Source organism: Lampetra fluviatilis, chromosome 69, assembly GCF_964198595.1.
Source record: "Lampetra fluviatilis chromosome 69, kcLamFluv1.1, whole genome shotgun sequence".
Classification (NCBI taxonomy): Eukaryota; Metazoa; Chordata; class Hyperoartia; order Petromyzontiformes; family Petromyzontidae; genus Lampetra; species Lampetra fluviatilis.
Window position 1 is genome coordinate 1,462,484 of NC_136343.1, and position 16,889 is coordinate 1,479,372.

The following is a 16,889-nucleotide window of genomic DNA, read 5'->3' on the forward strand; positions in this document are numbered from 1 at the left end:
TCGATTAGTGCGCGTGGCGCGCCTGAAGCATCGATTCCGATTCCTCTAGAGACGTCGATGTGTTGGGGGGCGGGTGGTTTTTGTCGATTTCTGGATCGATTTTGGAATCGCGATTCGATTTCACGTTAAGTTGAATACGATTATAACACGATCCAAGTCGTGGTTCATATTTTCGTGGATCGATCCAGCAACTCGAATCAGAATCTTTATTTAGACTGCAGGAGGAGTCCAGTTGGGGTCACGGGGTCAGCGAGTTACTGCGTCACTGTAGTGTGTATAGTAGTGTATAGTGTAGTGTACAGTAGTTTATAGTGTAGTGTATAGTGTAGTGTATAGTGTGGTGTATAGTAGTGTATAGTGTAGTGTATAGTGTAGTGTATAGTAGTGTATAGTGTAGTGTATAGTAGTGTGTATAGTAGTGTGTAGTGTAGTGTATAGTAGTGTATAGTAGTGTATAGTGTAGTGTATAGTAGTGTATAGTAGCGTAGTGTATAGTAGTGTATAGTAGTGTAGTGTATAGTAGTGTATAGTGTAGTGTATAGTAGTGTAGTGTAGTGTATAGTGTAGTGTATAGTGTAGTGTATTGTAGTGTATAGTGGAGTGTATAGTGTAGTGTATAGTAGTGTATAGTGTAGTGTATAGTAGTGTATAGTGTAGTGTATAATAGTGTATAGTGTAGTGTATAGTGTAGTGTATAGTAGTGTGTAGTGTATAGTGTAGTGTATAGTAGTGTATAGTAGTGTATAATGTAGTGTATAGTAGTGTATAGTGTAGTGTATAGTGTAGTGTATAGTAGTGTATAGTAGTGTAGTGTATAGTGTAGTGTATAGTGTAGTGTATAGTAGTGTATAGTGTAGTGTATAGTAGTGTGTAGTGTATAGTGTAGTGTATAGGTGTGTATAGTGTAGTGTATAGTGTAGTGTATAGTGTAGTGTATAGTGTAGTGTATAGTAGTGTATAGTGTAGTGTATAGTGCAGTGTATTGTGTAGTAGTGTATGGTAGTGTATAGTGTAGTGTATAGTGTAGTGTGTAGTGTATAGTGTAGTGTATAGTAGTGTGTAGTGTATAGTGTAGTGTATAATAGTGTATAGTGTAGTGTATAGTAGTGTGTAGTGTATAGTGTAGTGTATAGTAGTGTATAGTGTAGTGTATAGTAGTGTAGTATATAGTGTAGTGTATAGTGTAGTGTATAGTAGTGTATAGTGGTGTATAGTAGTGTATAGTGTAGTGTATAGTGTAGTGTATAGTGTAGTGTATAGTAGTGTAGTGTATTGTGTCAAATGGTACAAATAAGTGGCAAATGAAAATACACCTGCATAGGGAAAGTGGGTGATTTAAATTTTGAAACACCTGCAGCAAACAAAGTGTCAATCACCACCAGAGACTAGAGGGTGAATGGAGGAAGACCCCAGGCCTCTCCGCTCTTGAACTCCAGTCAGCAGGGAACGAGAGCGGCACCCAGAAATCGGCCACGCTTCCAGCTTGGACACCTGGTGGGGAGCGGAGAAGGAGCAGTGGAGCACAAGGAGGCTGCCTCTGACACCTCCCTATGGTAGAAATGAGCCAACAGGCGCCGGATCGCTTCCTCTTCTCTGACGACGACGGTGTCAGGCTGGCGGTGGAGCTCGAGTGGCCTGCTGAGGTGCCATCTGTTGTGGAAGTGTAATAAAGCTCTTTGAGACGACTTCTGGAATCCGTCTTTTATTCACTTTAGGTTACAGTTACTTCACGCTGCTGATAGGCAGCGTGAGAGGGACAGATAGAGAGAGACGCACTGCCACGTGGCAACTTGGAGCCCCGCTCCCGCGTGGCCCCCTTCCTCCGTTCGTTCCCGTTCTGACCACGTGTCGTTCCTCTCTACCCCTATTTAATACCCGGGTCACGTGGTGCGCTTCCGCCAATCCTCGTTAGCCTGCATCGAATCTTCCAGGCTCCCTCGTCAGCTCCCAGGACCACGCCCCTGACTCATCTCCCCATTGGCTGAGGCCAAAGCCAGCAGAACCAATCTCCATAGCTGTCACCTCTCCATCACGTCAGGGCCATGCCCCCAGGCTTCCCCCCATTGGCTGTAAACCAGGACCGGCAGAGCCAATCACCATGACAAGTTGTGATACGAAAGTAAGCCGGATATATTCTCATTATAGAAGTACTGAAGGCAATCCAGAGTCTGAGACCAGGAAAGGCACCGGGCAGAGATGATCTCCCAAGCGAAATGCTGAGGGAGGGTGGCGTTTGTGCACAGACTGCCCTACATGACATAACAATATTCTGGAACACTGGACGGGTTCTGCAGGATTGGAAGCATACTCTTGTGGCCCCCCTCTTTAAGAAGGGGGACCGCACAGACTGTAACAACTACAGGGGCATCTCACTACTTAGTGTGCCGGGAAAGGTCCTGGCAAGGATTATTCAACATCGCCTTGCTAGGCACGCGGCTTTCTAGGCAGGAGAGGCTTGTGGAGCCCCAATGCCTTTTCAGGAAAGGGCGGTCCTGCACAGATGCCATATTTTCTGTACGTGTGCTACAGCAGAGGTGTAGGGAATTTCAACAAGACCTACAACTCTGCTTTATTTACCTGGTCAAGGCCTATGATACCATCAGTAGGCCTGGGCTCTGGGCTGTTCTTCGTGCTTTCGGAGTCCCTGACCCTCTGCTCATGATCATTAAGGACCTTCATGATGGTGAGCGGGCCGGGAAAACTACGTGGCCGGGAGTCAGAGCCATTTCCTGTACACCTTGGGATGCGACAGGGATGTCCTCTTGCTCCCACATTATTTAACATCTATTTTGACCACGTAGTTCGTGAAGGCTTCAATAGCTGTACCGGAGGAATTTCCATCTGGTCCAGATATAATGGGAGGCTGATCAATGCCCGGGTGCGGTCAAGGTATGACTCCCTATTACTCAACCATGTTACGTATGCCGATGATCTGGTGAATGCTGCTCACTCAGAGGAGGAGTAGGAGGTGCTACTGCTGAACCTGGAACTTGCCACCGGGAGTTGGGGCCTTACCATCAGCCCCACCAAAACTAAGCACCTGCCTGGGTATTTTGTACCATCGGACACTCCACCCCCACAACTCCCAATTAGTGATGGGGCAGTTGTGGAGAGAGTGTAGAGTTTCCTATACCTGGGCAGTGTGCTCATGACCGGCTCCGGTTTAACAGCAGAGGTCTCACTCCGAATCAGTCAAGCGGCATTATCTTTTCATTGGTTGCGTAACGCTGTGTGGGAGCTAACTTCAGTTCAGTTCATTGATTAGGTATAACCCTGCGAGCCATTCGGCTCTTGAATCGGGTGCAACCGCAACAAACAAAAACATGAACAAGAAAACATCTTAAAGTGACTACGTGCAACATAAAAATCCAGGAAAAAACAGCAAAGTCTTCCAGATAAAGCACCGTATATCAATGATGTGTGCAAACATCCCAGTGGGATGCAAGTCAAACAATAACAACCATGAGACGATTTAGATGATCAGTCTAACTCTTTACTACAACAAACAAATATGGCTAAACCAGAACCTTTTCGAAATCACCAAAATAAAGCTACAAAAACAATGTAACAGTGATCATAGGAACTGTGATTCCAATTTAACAATAAACGATATATATAACATGTACGAGCAAACTTTGCAACCATAGCTGGCTGCATGAGTCACTGCATAACAGCAGGAGTATCAGTAGGAATATATAACATTTTCAATGTATCTTTAAAGATTAGCACACTATAATCAAAACACAAGATGTTACTTTGCAGCGGTCATCCGGAGCGATACATTTGATTTCAGGCCAGTGAATAGCAGTGGCAGCTAGAGTGGACAACTCCTCTAGAGCATCTTCTTGGTTCTTTCGGTAAAGTCACGTAGAAAGAAATTAATAAAATAATAAAAATAAAACATAATAAAATAATTCTCACGACGTTTCGGCCACAACGCAAGTAGCCGTCTTCAGGTGAAGAACAGGTCTGTCAAGGAGACAGAATAATTTTATTATGTTTTATTTTTATTATTTTATTAATTTCTTTCTAAGTGACTTTACCGAAAGAACCAAGAAGATGAATCCCTGCAGTCACGAAAGCTTTAAATCGAAATCCTCTAGAGCAGTTTTGAGTGAAGATCTCATCGGTAGTGATTGAAGTTGCAGTTTATTGGAAATAGCATTCCAGACCCTGGGGGCTTTAATAGCAAAGGCCCTTGCTCCAGTATTTGTACAGCAATAGGGAATCTGAAGCTGGTAAATGAGCGAAGACCTTAGGTAACATTTGTTCTTTGAAACAGAGAGGAGATCCAGCAAGTAGTCTGCGGATTTTTTGTCGTCATACGCATCATGAGATGCGGCGTCTTTTCATAGACAAGCAGTACATTTCACACCATTGGGTGGCAATAACGTCGTTTTCCTCATGCTCACATTTCCCTCATGATACATATTAGGACCAACGAAGGTAGCGTCTCTCGCTCCGCACGAAGCTTCAGGTCTTCTCGGCCACAGTCATTCCCTTCCTTCTCTATGCTTGCGAAACGTGGACCCCCCTAATGGAGCATCTTCGCCAATTGTAAATATTTAGGCTGGCCTGCCTACGATCCATCCTGGGTTTAACCAGGCTGGATTGTGTGAGGAGCTCACAAATCTATGAAAGATCTGGACAAGACCCCATCGGTGAGCTCCTCCGGCAGGCAAGGCTGCGTTGGCTGGGCCATGTAGACCGCCTGCCCCAGCCACCGCATGCCTAAACAGCTTTTGTTCGGCCGGATCGAGGGGGCTAAACGGGTGCGGCACGGGCTAAAGAAGAGATGGAGTGATGTGGTGGAGGAGGCTCGTGAAGGACGCTACTGGGCAGTTGGAGGCAGTCGCCCTCCAAGAACAACGGAGGGCGGAGGAGTGACGCTCACAACAACAAGTGGAGCGCCGGGTGGCTAAAGCACAGCAAGTTGGTACAGTAGGGGGGCACAGGTGGTGCTGTTGTATATGTCGGGTTATGAAATTTTTATAAAAATAAACAAATTTATTCAAATTTAAAAAAATGCGTAATTCACATAAAGTATGCTAATGTATATAATTATATGCATAAATTATGATAATCACTGAGATAATCGTATTAATTTATGCGAATGCTTGCAATTATGTTACTGTGTGCAGTTATGATATTTAGGCTTAGCTTCGTTATCCAGAGTTGTATCAATCAGGATAAAACGATTATCTTTGATTAAACATTTATTGATTATCTTAGTGTGTTTATATTATGTTACGTCTCCAAATTCATATCTCCACGCAGGATACAGTTCTTATAAATAAGACAGTTTTGCATGGACTTGGAAAGAAACACTCAACATACTTCTGTTTTAAGCAATTGTAATTCTAAACAAACATATGACACTCTAATATGCAAAGGCGAAAGCATACGTCAATAGATTCATCAGCAAGATTATGCAATTAACGAAAATGAATGACTAAAACATTTCTTATTCATGTAACTCGACGGCAGCAACTGCTTTGCACGATCAGTTGATATTGAACGCACCACCTTGAAATGGCAACCCTTTTTGAAACACAAAGATAACTTTTTCAAAGTCTTATACGTGTGCGTGTTGTGTGTGCGTTGTCCCCTTGTAAAATTAATTATTATTTTTTTAGAGCCGGGAGTTGTGTCGTTAGCTTGCGGGGGTGGGGGAGGGGATACAACCAGCGGCCAGAGAGGTTCCCTCTTGCTTGGGCGTGGCCGCAGCGAGCCCATCCTGCTCGGGCGTGTCTCTGCTCGTGCGCTCTCTCTCTCCACTGCTAGATGAGTGGCGTCGGCACGATGCTCGCCGTCGTGGCGCGCGATGATTCCGTCGTCGGATAGCGCGCAGCTCCGCCACCGCTGGACGATATGTGTGTGTATTAAACACACGGCGCATTCGATGGCGCTCTCCTCTTCCTCATTTTCTCCGTGCTTTCTCCTTGATCGCTGCCAGCTTCACACGGACGCCCGCCCTTACTTCAGGGCTGCGTTGGCTCAGGCTCTGGACGACGCGGCTGTGCACGCTCACCGGCTTGGAGCACTCTGGCGATGAACGATGCTCTCGTTCGTTGCTGGGTTGACGTTGGGTTGACGTTGAGTGTCTTCGCTATTGCTCGAGAATGATAACTGAAATCTCCATCAGTTTCACTCGCACCTCGACGGCTCGCTATTAAGCGAGCCCCGTCATACTTGCTGATTTTCTTGAGTCTTCTATGTTGGTGGTGATGGTGTTGAGATGCTGAGATTATGGTGGCGCTCCTCCGTTGGTGGTGATGAGCGAGCTTCCGTTCTCTCTCCTTGCTTTCACCTTTGGCGTGCAGCTGACAGCTTCGTACGGGCACTCGCTGATGCCTCTCCCGCCCTCACTTCAGGGGTTTCGTTGGTTCAGGTTCTCTCACGAGAGGGATAGCTGGAATTTCGCAAGCCTCACTCGCACTGAACCACACCTCGCCACTTCGTTCTGCAAGAAGCGACGCCGGCCATCAGTATCGGTGTTTGCTCCCTCACGACGGCACCGCCAGCCAGAGCACGGCGGAAACCCAGCCTCGACCCAGGTTGAACTCAGACATTCTGCGACTCTAACGACCCCTCCTCTTCCCATCTCTCCTCGAGGCACAATGCGCCCCAACTCAGCCTCCCTCGCAACGCTGCGTCGCAAGCCGAGTCACGAGACTGAGCGCCACTCGAACCAGACTGCACACAGACTTCTGCGCGTTTGTGCGTTGTGCTTAAAACTCAAAAACGTTAAAAAAATAGACGCTAGGAGTGTCAGGCACAGACCCCCCCTTCGCGACCCTTTGACCCCTCCTTGCGCATCTCTTGCGAGAGAAACAACAAAATAAAAAACAGACAGCCTCCCGACCCCTCCTCGCGACCGCCCTGACCCCCCACTCCCTCTGAGTGGGTCATCCCGAGGCCAGACCCCACCATGCGTATTTCATGGCACGCGTGTTTGTGCCAAACCGTTGGAAGACAAAGGTGGCGGGGAGGTCCTGACGTTTGTTGTCCATCTGTATACAGGGATTGCACTGTTTTACTCGAGTTATATTTTAATGTCCTGAGGTTAAGTGTAACTAAGTTTCCACTTAAGCTTTCTTGACTGCTGGAGTTCGTATTCTTTAGTTTTTGGTAAGGTCATGTAGATAGAAACATACAATACAAAATAATATATATGCGGTGAATACGAGTAAAATAAGGGAATTACTAATAAAAAGCCCCTATTGTAGGCTGCAGTCTTATAGGGTTGGTTGATTCTTTTTGTTAAGTTTCTACTTTTCGTTAAGGAAAACGTTAAAGAAAACGCGAGTTGCAACAGTTGTTTTTCTCTGCTGTGCACGTTATCCGTGCATCTCCAGACGTCTTGGGAAGGTTAGGCCATCGACCTTTCGTCCATCTGGATATCTCTGGATAGTCTGACCTCTCTGTGCTCCGAAGTCTTGCCGTTTAATGGCCTTCCACGTTTTTTTTAATGCCTGGTGTGGCCTGCGAGGGTTAGCGGGTTGTTTTCATTATTAATTAAAAAAAAATATATATTTTTGGCCTAATTATTCTTAATATTAATTTTTGGAAAAAGGGGCATAGATACAACAGTGCATCAGCCAGTCGTCTCAGTCAGTCGACCCGTGGCATCTGGGTCTGCGCCGTGACCTCCTGCCAGCGAGCGTTCGACACTTCACGTGGCCTCAAGGTGCACACGGCCTGGCACAAGCGTCGTGGTGACGTCACCGCCACTTAGTGGCGAATGGCGGTTGTTGTTGTTGATAGTGATGATGAGGGGGGGGTGATGATGATGTTGGTGATGGTGACGATGGTGCTGATGGTGAATCGCAGGGATGAGGAGGCGTGGTGACGTGAGCGCTCACTGCAGGCAAAGGAGCGGCCACACGAACCTTGCGATTTGTTCTGCACCGGCGACACCTCTCATATCCGCCAACCTGAACCTCACCCTCCCCCCTCACCCTACCCCTCCATGCTCACCTCTCCCTTCTCTCAATTTTCACCTCACCCTCCCCTCACTTCACCCTCTCCTCACCATCCCGCTTCTCCACCGTTGATTGGGTTACATGTTGTTTATGCCATTTATTGTGAAAATTCCGTCAGTTCCTATGATCCCTGTTTCATTGCTTTCATGGCTTTATTTTTGTGATTTAGAAAAGTATATTGCTTTAGCCATGTTTTTTGTTGTAGTACAGAGTTAGACTGATGGCCTTAATCTAAGTTGTCTTGTGGTTGTTGTTGGTTGTTTGACTTGCATCCCACTGGGATTTTTGCACACAGCGTTGGTGTACGTTGATTTTTTTCTGCAATGTTTTGCTGTCTTTTCTCGGATTTCTGTTTACACTCAGTCACATATAGTCACTTCAAGATGTTTATTGTTAATGTTTTGTTTGTTTTTTGTTTGTTGCGGTTGCACCCGAATCAAGAGCCGAATGGCTCACAGGGCTACACCTAATAAATGAACTTGAACCTAACCTCACCCTCCGTTCCACCTGCCCCTCACCCTCACTTAACCCTCTCCTCACCATCCACCCTCTTCACCGTTTATTGGGTTTCTATCTCTCCTCATCCTCAGGATGCACGACTCAGATCGAGGATCTTCAATGGTTCATTATAATACCCCACCCACATCCCAGGGTAGAGAGGCTGCAAGAATCTCTGCCGAACCTCGTGGATCACCTCCATGGAGTCGGCGCGGTAAAACGCCAGGAGCCCCCCCTCCCAGTGCAGGTGAAGCCCGAATCTGCGGGGGGAGGGGGCCCCCCTCACCGACAGTGCAGTCTTCACTCCACCATGAAACACTGAGAAGTTGTTGCCACGTTTCTCTAAACACCAGGACGCGTCGCTCCCTCCCAGCAGCTGTGCAGTACGATCCCCTTTCCGTGGGATCGTCCCGTACGCGACTCCAACACGACACCGTCGTGCGTCCCCCACGTCCACCTCCCAGTAGTGGAGGCCCGATGAGAAGCTCTCACGGCACAGGGCTTGTACACAGCCATCAAACCGGTGTGGGTGATCGGGGCGACCCTGGGAGTCATGGGTCCGCGTCATCGTCCTGAGATCCGAGGAGATCTGGAGGTAGTTATAAGCTGAGTTTGTGTTCAGAGTCGGTGAGCGTCCATCTGTGACAACAGTGATCGCAACATCACTACAGAACACCATCATCACCATCATCCACCATCACCACCATCAACATTACCATCACCAACCATTATCTTTACCATCAACAATAACATCACAAACATACACATCACCAAGCATCCTCGCCATCAATATCATCGATGACAACAATATATACATCACCATCACCCACATCATCAACACTATGAACATCAACATCACTATCGCAATAAGCAACATCACAACCATCATCACTACAGCTAGCACCATCACAAACAATCACCACCACCATCACTACCATCACAACTACCCCCATCACAACCATCTTCATCACTATCACCAACATCACCAACACGAGCAGCATCATTATAACCATTACAACGACCATCAAAACCATCATCACCACTATCACTACCATGATCACCATCTCCAATATCATCACTACTACCATCAGCGCCATCAGCAAAACCATCACATAAATTATCACCAATGTTACCATCACCACGACCATCACTGCCATCACCACGACCAACACCATCACCAAACCCATTACCATTCCCATCACTCACATTATCACTAACATCAGCATCATTACCATCATCCTCATCCCGACCACTATCACCATCATTATGACCATTACTAGCATCAGGAACTCATTTGAGGTTGAAACTGCCTCGTAGAGGCTCAGGACTGAATCAGATATCACCTGCCACTGATGTTAGCCATGGTGGTAATCAAAGCCAGGTAACTTGGTTCGTAGTACAGTGTGCTAACCACTATGCCACCGCTCCCCCATGCACAAATGCACAGACACATTCACAGGCATACACTCCATCTCAACATCACAATTACCTCTGACTCGCAATGCGGATTATTTACCCAAGAACACCACACTGAGTCTCATGGCACTTCAGTACGGTCCTGGAATCGGATGTGAACAAAGACTAAGATCCCCTGTGTTGCCTTCACAGACTATTGGAATAAGTGCTGTCCGTGAGCGTCTATGAAGGCCGACATGGCACACGAGGTGGGTGGCCAGCACCATGCCCGACCACCTATGTCTGCCTAGTGGTGATGTTTATAAAACTCCAGGTAATAATTTGAGTCTGAGTCGACCTCGTGTACACACCCGGGGATCATTTATTGTCAAGATGGCCCCATCACCCATGATTCACACTGAATAACTTACACAAGCTTTTGACTGCAGTTGTCTGCAGAACTTTAATTGAGGCAATGTCCTCTTGGCTGGGAGCTGAGGGTGGAGCTGCTGTACCCCTCCCTGTCCTGTGAAAACAGAACAGACATGGCTACTGTCTCACATAGAGCATCGTCACTCACAGCTCCATCACAGACACTCTTCACGCGTGGGATCGTCACAGCTCCATCACACAGGCACTCATCAAACAAAGCATCATCACTCATCTCACAATTACAGCATCACACAGAATTACTATTACCACACACAGCATCATCACCACACAGCATCACCACACAGCATTACTATTACCACACATAGCATCATCACATACATCATCATCACACAGCATCATCACACACAGCATCACCACACACAGCATCCCTACACACAGCATCACCACACACAGCATCCCCACACACAGCCAGTGTCTCACTGTCTGCGCCCCACACTCAGTCCCATGTTGTCATGTGTCGAGTCGTGAATGATAGTCGTCTTTTACCTGCGCGTCTCCTCCAGGTGCCCCTGTGGGAGAGAGAGAGATGCGTTTCTGTGATTCTACCAATCCCATGTGATCAGTGGAGTTTCCACTGCAACACAGTGGAATATAAACCCCAGAGTCTTGGCTTATGACCCTATGATCACAATACTGACGTATGGGGGAAAAGTTTCAGAGTGAAACCGCTTGATAGTCAACTACAAACTACTATTTATATTTTTCCAGGTAAGGCTCACTGAGCTATGTAGCTCTTTTTCAGAAGCGACCTGGCCACAAATGATAGCTCAACGAAGTGGTTAATCACGTGGAAATGTATAGCAGCCCAATAATCTAAACGCACGTTTTCAAATGTGGAGTGAAATACTGGAGGACCCGGAGAAAAATCCATGTGACCATGGAGGGAGACATGAAATCTCCAAATATATAAGGAAGTCAGGTTGGGGATGAAATCTACGACCTCCGGTATACCAGGCGAGGTAGTTAACATCTCGCCTCCCCCATGAGGACCAACACTGATTTGCAGGGCAAATATTTCAGAGTGAGACCGGTTGATATTGATCTGTGTTGAGAGTAATTTAGGACTGGTTATTTCTGGTGTTACAAATGCACACATGGCAGGTCTTGTAGAAGTGATGTTCAAGACACAATAATATAATTAATAAGTGTATGAGACCGTGTATATTTTGGCATCCCTAATATGAACAATGAAGGTCGCGCATCAAAGTGGAGGTACACGAAGTAAGAAGCGGAGATGAAATCGGCTCGTGAACAGGCGCAAGTGGATTGTTGCATCGAGGCATCATGAGATGTGGCAATGGCTTAGGGACGCCTTAAACAATAAGTTGATAGATTATGGCTGATGACAATCATGAATACCGTGTACATTGTTGTTGTATGGTTAATTTTAAAAGTGCAATTACAATAATATTTTGTTCATATTCACCATTAAACAAACTCAATGGGAATCTGTTGAAGGATGGGAGAGATAATTCATTTAACTGAGAAAATATGAGCTGGGTTTCCAAATGGAAGCACTGGAGCTGTGATACGAATCCATGAATGGTGCTGTATTCTCAAGCCTAGTGGATGCAAACTCTCATTCAGGAGCCTCCCTCTCCTGCTGCTGGTGAGAGGGCTCTGTACCAATAGCGACACTGGAGACTCATTCCTCACCTGCAGGAACGCGAGCGAGTCCCTCTCCTGCTCTAGAGCCTGCAGGCGAGTGGCTGCTGCCTGGAGCTCGCTGATCTCGCGCTGGTAGTGAGCGATCTTCTTCTTGATCTGGGACAGCTGCTCGCGCCCTTTCTGCTCCGCTTGCTCTAAAGCCGCCTTCTCCTCCACATCCAACGCTGCTCTCGCGCGGGTGAATCTGACCGAGATTGAGGCCTTTTCATCTGCCATGGATCCCTGCAAAGAGAAACAAATACCACCTCTGTTCATTAAATGTCTGGTCCTTTGTGAATTAACATTCAGGTCGGTGTGACCCGAGTTCAACTCTGAAGGTGTCCAAACAGTGATACGAGTCAGGAGCACTGAGGCCTCCTTCTTCCTCTGCCTTTGATAACGCCATTGTGCATTTTCAGTACAACACGATTCGCCATGACTGGTGAAGGTTGTGAGGCAATGAAATCATCAAATACCACCATGAGTACATTTAGCATCTGTGCCATTCTCATTGCGCAAGGCTATCAAGACGAGGCTTTGTTTACCTTCGCATGAAGCAAAGGGAAATCTGTAATTTGCCTTCAACAAGAGGAGCCCTAAGGAATTGGAAAGTTATGCCAATTCCTCCTTAAATTAATGTTTTGAATGTGAGAGAAAACCACATGTATGGCTGAAGAGAGGGGATCATGAAACCACTTGCTATACTGCCACCTGGCCACCCCAAAGCTTGTGTGATTTCAGTAAGATGGTGTACAACAGTCTGTGTGTGATCACCAATTCTGCCACCAGCGTATTGGATAAGAGGTACGTACCACCTCATCTGACCAATATAGTTAACAGTCGTTGAAGTGGTAAGTTGTATGGAGATATGGGAATGTGGAATTTCCACCACTGCTTCAGTTTCTCAGTGGAGATGAGAACCATCTCTTTGCTCGTCCTGATTATTGAGGTGCATTGACCGCTTTGTCTTTAGTCTCACGATGTGTTTCGAGCCAATGGAAGTCCACGTGAATGAATGGAGTTCTCCTCCATCACAAACCCTACTCAGAGTGGAGTCATGGCGTCACAGAGTCCGGCCCAGATGCGGTACCTGCACGTCCCTACGATCGGCCTCCATCCGCCTCACGGACTCCTCTGCCTTCTTCCTTTTCTCCTCCACCGCCCGCGTCTCCTCTCCCACTTGTTTCTGTGAGAGACGTCACCAGGGGAGACTCCACTCACTATCTAAGCGTCCCCTCTCATCCCAACTCCACGCAAACCCCTCCACAGTGACGGGGGCAGTAGCCCCGGTGAAGCGAGGAGCTCAAACGTGCACAGGGCTTCCTAAGTTATGGGTGGAGCTACCTGAGTAGTGGGTGGAGCTACCTGAGCAATGGGCGGAGCTACTTAGGTAGTGGGTGGGGCTACCTGAGTAGTGGGTGGGGCTACCTGAGTAATGAGCTGGGTTATCAGAGTGGTGGGCGGGGCTACCCGAGTGGTGGATGGGGCTACATGAGTCGTGGACGGGGCTGTCCGAGTCGTGGGCGGGGCTGAGTAGTGGGTGGACAAGGCACCGGAATGGTGAGATGTCATCTGCATTGCCTGCTATACAGGAGGTCATGGGTTCGAACCGGACCCTGATGCCTGTGTAGTGTAGTAGAACGACACTACTGTATTGGCTCGGTATGGGAGCTGTATGCAGGTGTCACGGGGGTCGTGTCGGGCCGTGAACCCAACAGGACACGGGACCGGATAAAGGGGGGCCAGGGGCCCCAGGGGAGTCACGTGGTTGGGGTTCGGGCCTTCCCGAAGGATCGGGAAGGCGAGCGTGGCCTGGGGTGGAGCCGGCTACGCCGGAGTGGTTATAAGCGGGGTGTGGACGGAGAGCTAGGCTGTTCTGTGCTGTTCTGCTGCTGGGTCATCTCTCGGATGAAGCTCTCTGGTCTCCGCTAGTGGACCAGGCAGCGTGTTGGGCTGTCCTGGTCCAGTGATGTAGTATCCCCATGTGTTGGTTAAGTTAGGAAAGGTGGCTACCACCTTAAGTCGTTGTTTTAAGTGTTAATTGTTATGTTGCCTAATAAATAGAATTGCTCCAAAGTTCCAGTGTGCGCCTGAATTTAACCCACTACACCTGTATACAGTCGACCCTTCCACCTTGTGGGGGTTAGTGGCACAGGCCCCCCGTGATCTAAAAAAAGGCGTAAAATGTTTTGGTCCCCTTGGTCCCCTTGGCGAGCGAAGCGGTACAAAAAGATAGAGAAACGCGAGATACAAAGATCACTGCGAGATCACTGCGAGACATCAAGTGAGCGGCTGCCGTAAACACGCTTGGTGTCCTCTAAACCAGCGCATAGAACCGCAGTTCTTTTCGCAAACTAACTTTTAAAAAATTGAACTAAAAAAAATTGTGTATATTTATGGTCTGTGTCCCGAGCGTGACGTCACACCAAATGAGGCCAACCCCCCTCATTAATATTCATGAACAGGTGGGGTCCTCTACATGGACTCCCCCGCCTCATTAATAATCATGAACGGGTGACGTCACTCCACATGCCGCACCCCTCCCCAATAACCATTAGCGGGTTAAATCACTCCATATGGGGCAACCCCCCCCCACCCCCTTCATTAATAATAATGAGCTGAACAATTTTTCTATTGAATATTTCAGATTTACTGCAATATACACCCGTCCTTGGAGGGACAAACAGGCTAGTTGAAATATTAAATACATTAATATTATACAGTACTGTACATATCATTTATGTATTTGAGTTACTAAACTTTTTGTGTGTCGTCTGCGGCTTTCCCGTGTCATCTGCGCCTTTCGCAAAACTCCCAAAAACTCCCAAAAAATACCCATTTCATTTCTTATGCCGACCCAGCGATATATCGAAACCGCGATCGGGAAAGTCGTGATGCAGAAGAGTCGACTGTACTATGAATCTACCCGTCAAACACTCGTTTGAAAAATAAATTGAAGGGCATGTAAAATATTAAATCCACTTTAAAATGAGTCTGAGCCACTCGTTGTGGTTTCGTTATAATTAGATTTTGCTGTTGAGAGCCAATGACAGAGTTCATCAGCTGATGCTGCGGTATCGTGGGTACTACTCGGTGACGGTGATAACCTCCTCCTCACCTTTCGTTTGTCATGCTCCACCTTCAGAGTGACGAGCTCGTGCCCTCGATGATCCACAGTGACGGTGCAGTCCCTGCAGACGAGGCGTCCGTCATTAACGCAGTAGAAGCGGTACTCGTCTCCGTGCTCCGCGCACCGTCGATTCTCCAGGTTCACACCGGGCGACACCAGGACGTGGTCACTAAACTTTGCCAACTGCCGGTGGGGCGTGAGGTGGGTCATACAGAACGACGTCTCACACTTGAGGCAAGTCTTCACTGCGGGCTCCCTGCAATGATCGCAGCAAACAGCAGAAGCAGCAGCATCGGCAGCCACGGGCTCAGCCACTCGCAGCTGCTCGATGAGGTTGGTGAGCGTCACGCTCTTGTTCAGCTTGGGCCTCCGAGGGAAAGTCACTCGGCACTGCGGGCAGGAGAAGGACTCAGCCGCATCCCAGGCGCCCTCCACGCACTTGAGGCAGAACGAGTGGCCGCAGCTGAGCGTGCAGGGGCAGCGGAAGGCGTCCAGGCAGATGGGGCAGGTCAACTCCCCTGGAGCCTCGCTACCACTGGGAGCCGCACTCGCCATGGCCCTGTGGCTCCACTCAGAGATAGGCACTGGCTGGAGCTCAGTCAGTCTATGGCTGTAGCTCAGGCAGTCACTGGCTGTAGCTCAGGCAGTAGCTGGCTGGAGCTCACACAATCTCTGCCAGTAGCTCCGGCAGACTGGCTGTAACTCCGGCAGTATTTAGCTATAACTCACGCAGTCTCTGGCTGTAGCTCATGCAGTCTCTGGCGACATCTGAGACACTAAACCAGAAACAAGCCACCAAAATGTGAGGCAGGTTAAAGTACAAAGTCTTTCAGTTTGATTTGCATATCATGAGGCGCACCCTGTAATGTGTTGACTTGTGACCGGGTAGAGATGTCTCAGCGCCAGAGATGGCTAGATAAAGAGTCAGCTCACCTTATCTCAAATCACATCATCTCAACTAACCTCTTGTCAACTCAGCTCATGTCAACACACTTCTGTGAAGGTTGGTCCATCTTGGCTCGATGAACATTCTTGTTGTCCACACAGATGCTCTCAAAGGCAAAAGCTACCCTCCAATTACACAAACTCACGAGCCCAACCGTCATGCTTAGATAACGTAGGTTGTCCCCTAACAAAGTTTAACTCACCTACCAAGCTCCAAATAATTGTGACGCGAAAGACTCAAATCTCACAACAGTTGAACACCAACAAATCCCGGCGCGTCTAGTCCAGTCCTTCAGTTGAAAAAGTCCCTCAGTTGAAAAAGTCTGGTCTCAAACAGGTCTTCAGGGTTCACGAAGTTTGTCCAAAACATTGGCCATGAATAATGAGCCTGGCACGGTGCACAACCAGGGACTCACCACTCAAAGCAGGTGGCCTCCATGGGCACTGCAGGTGTCCTCAACAGTCTGAAACGAAAAAGCTGCTGCAGGGTTGTGGTTAGGTTTCTCGCACATTCAAAAACGCTAATTTGAAGAGGAATTGGCTGAACGTCCCAAAAAATATTTATTTGAAAAGAGGCTCATTGATGGTTTACTTCTTGAAGGCCGATTTACGCAGATTACCCTTCGCTGCAAGTGACAGATACGTTATAAAAAAAATGATGACCTCTAGGGCAGTGTCGTTGCCATTCCACAAGTTGAGCGGTGGTTTAAAATAAGGTTACATAATACAATGATATGGATGGCAGGGACGTGTTAGAGGCTGAGGAATGGGTGACTGCGATAGGGGATACTTAGAGATAACGAAAGGGTAGGGGGAGGGAAGAGAAAGAGTGTGAC

The 16,889-nt window shown here is 47.8% G+C and overlaps 1 protein-coding gene across 1 annotated transcript; it reads right to left on the reverse strand.

Annotated features, from left to right (window-relative positions):
- Positions 1–8,571: 8,571 nt before the first annotated feature.
- LOC144952729 (E3 ubiquitin/ISG15 ligase TRIM25-like) lies at positions 8,572–15,663 on the reverse strand. The gene is made up of 6 exons (XM_078883221.1): positions 15,097–15,663; positions 13,069–13,164; positions 11,988–12,221; positions 10,818–10,840; positions 10,310–10,404; positions 8,572–9,122 (listed from the first exon to the last, which is right to left on the reverse strand). Exons 1-6 carry the CDS (start codon positions 15,661–15,663, stop codon positions 8,572–8,574), a joined length of 1,566 nt encoding a protein of 521 aa, XP_078739347.1.
- Between the last annotated feature and the right edge of the window lie 1,226 nt (positions 15,664–16,889).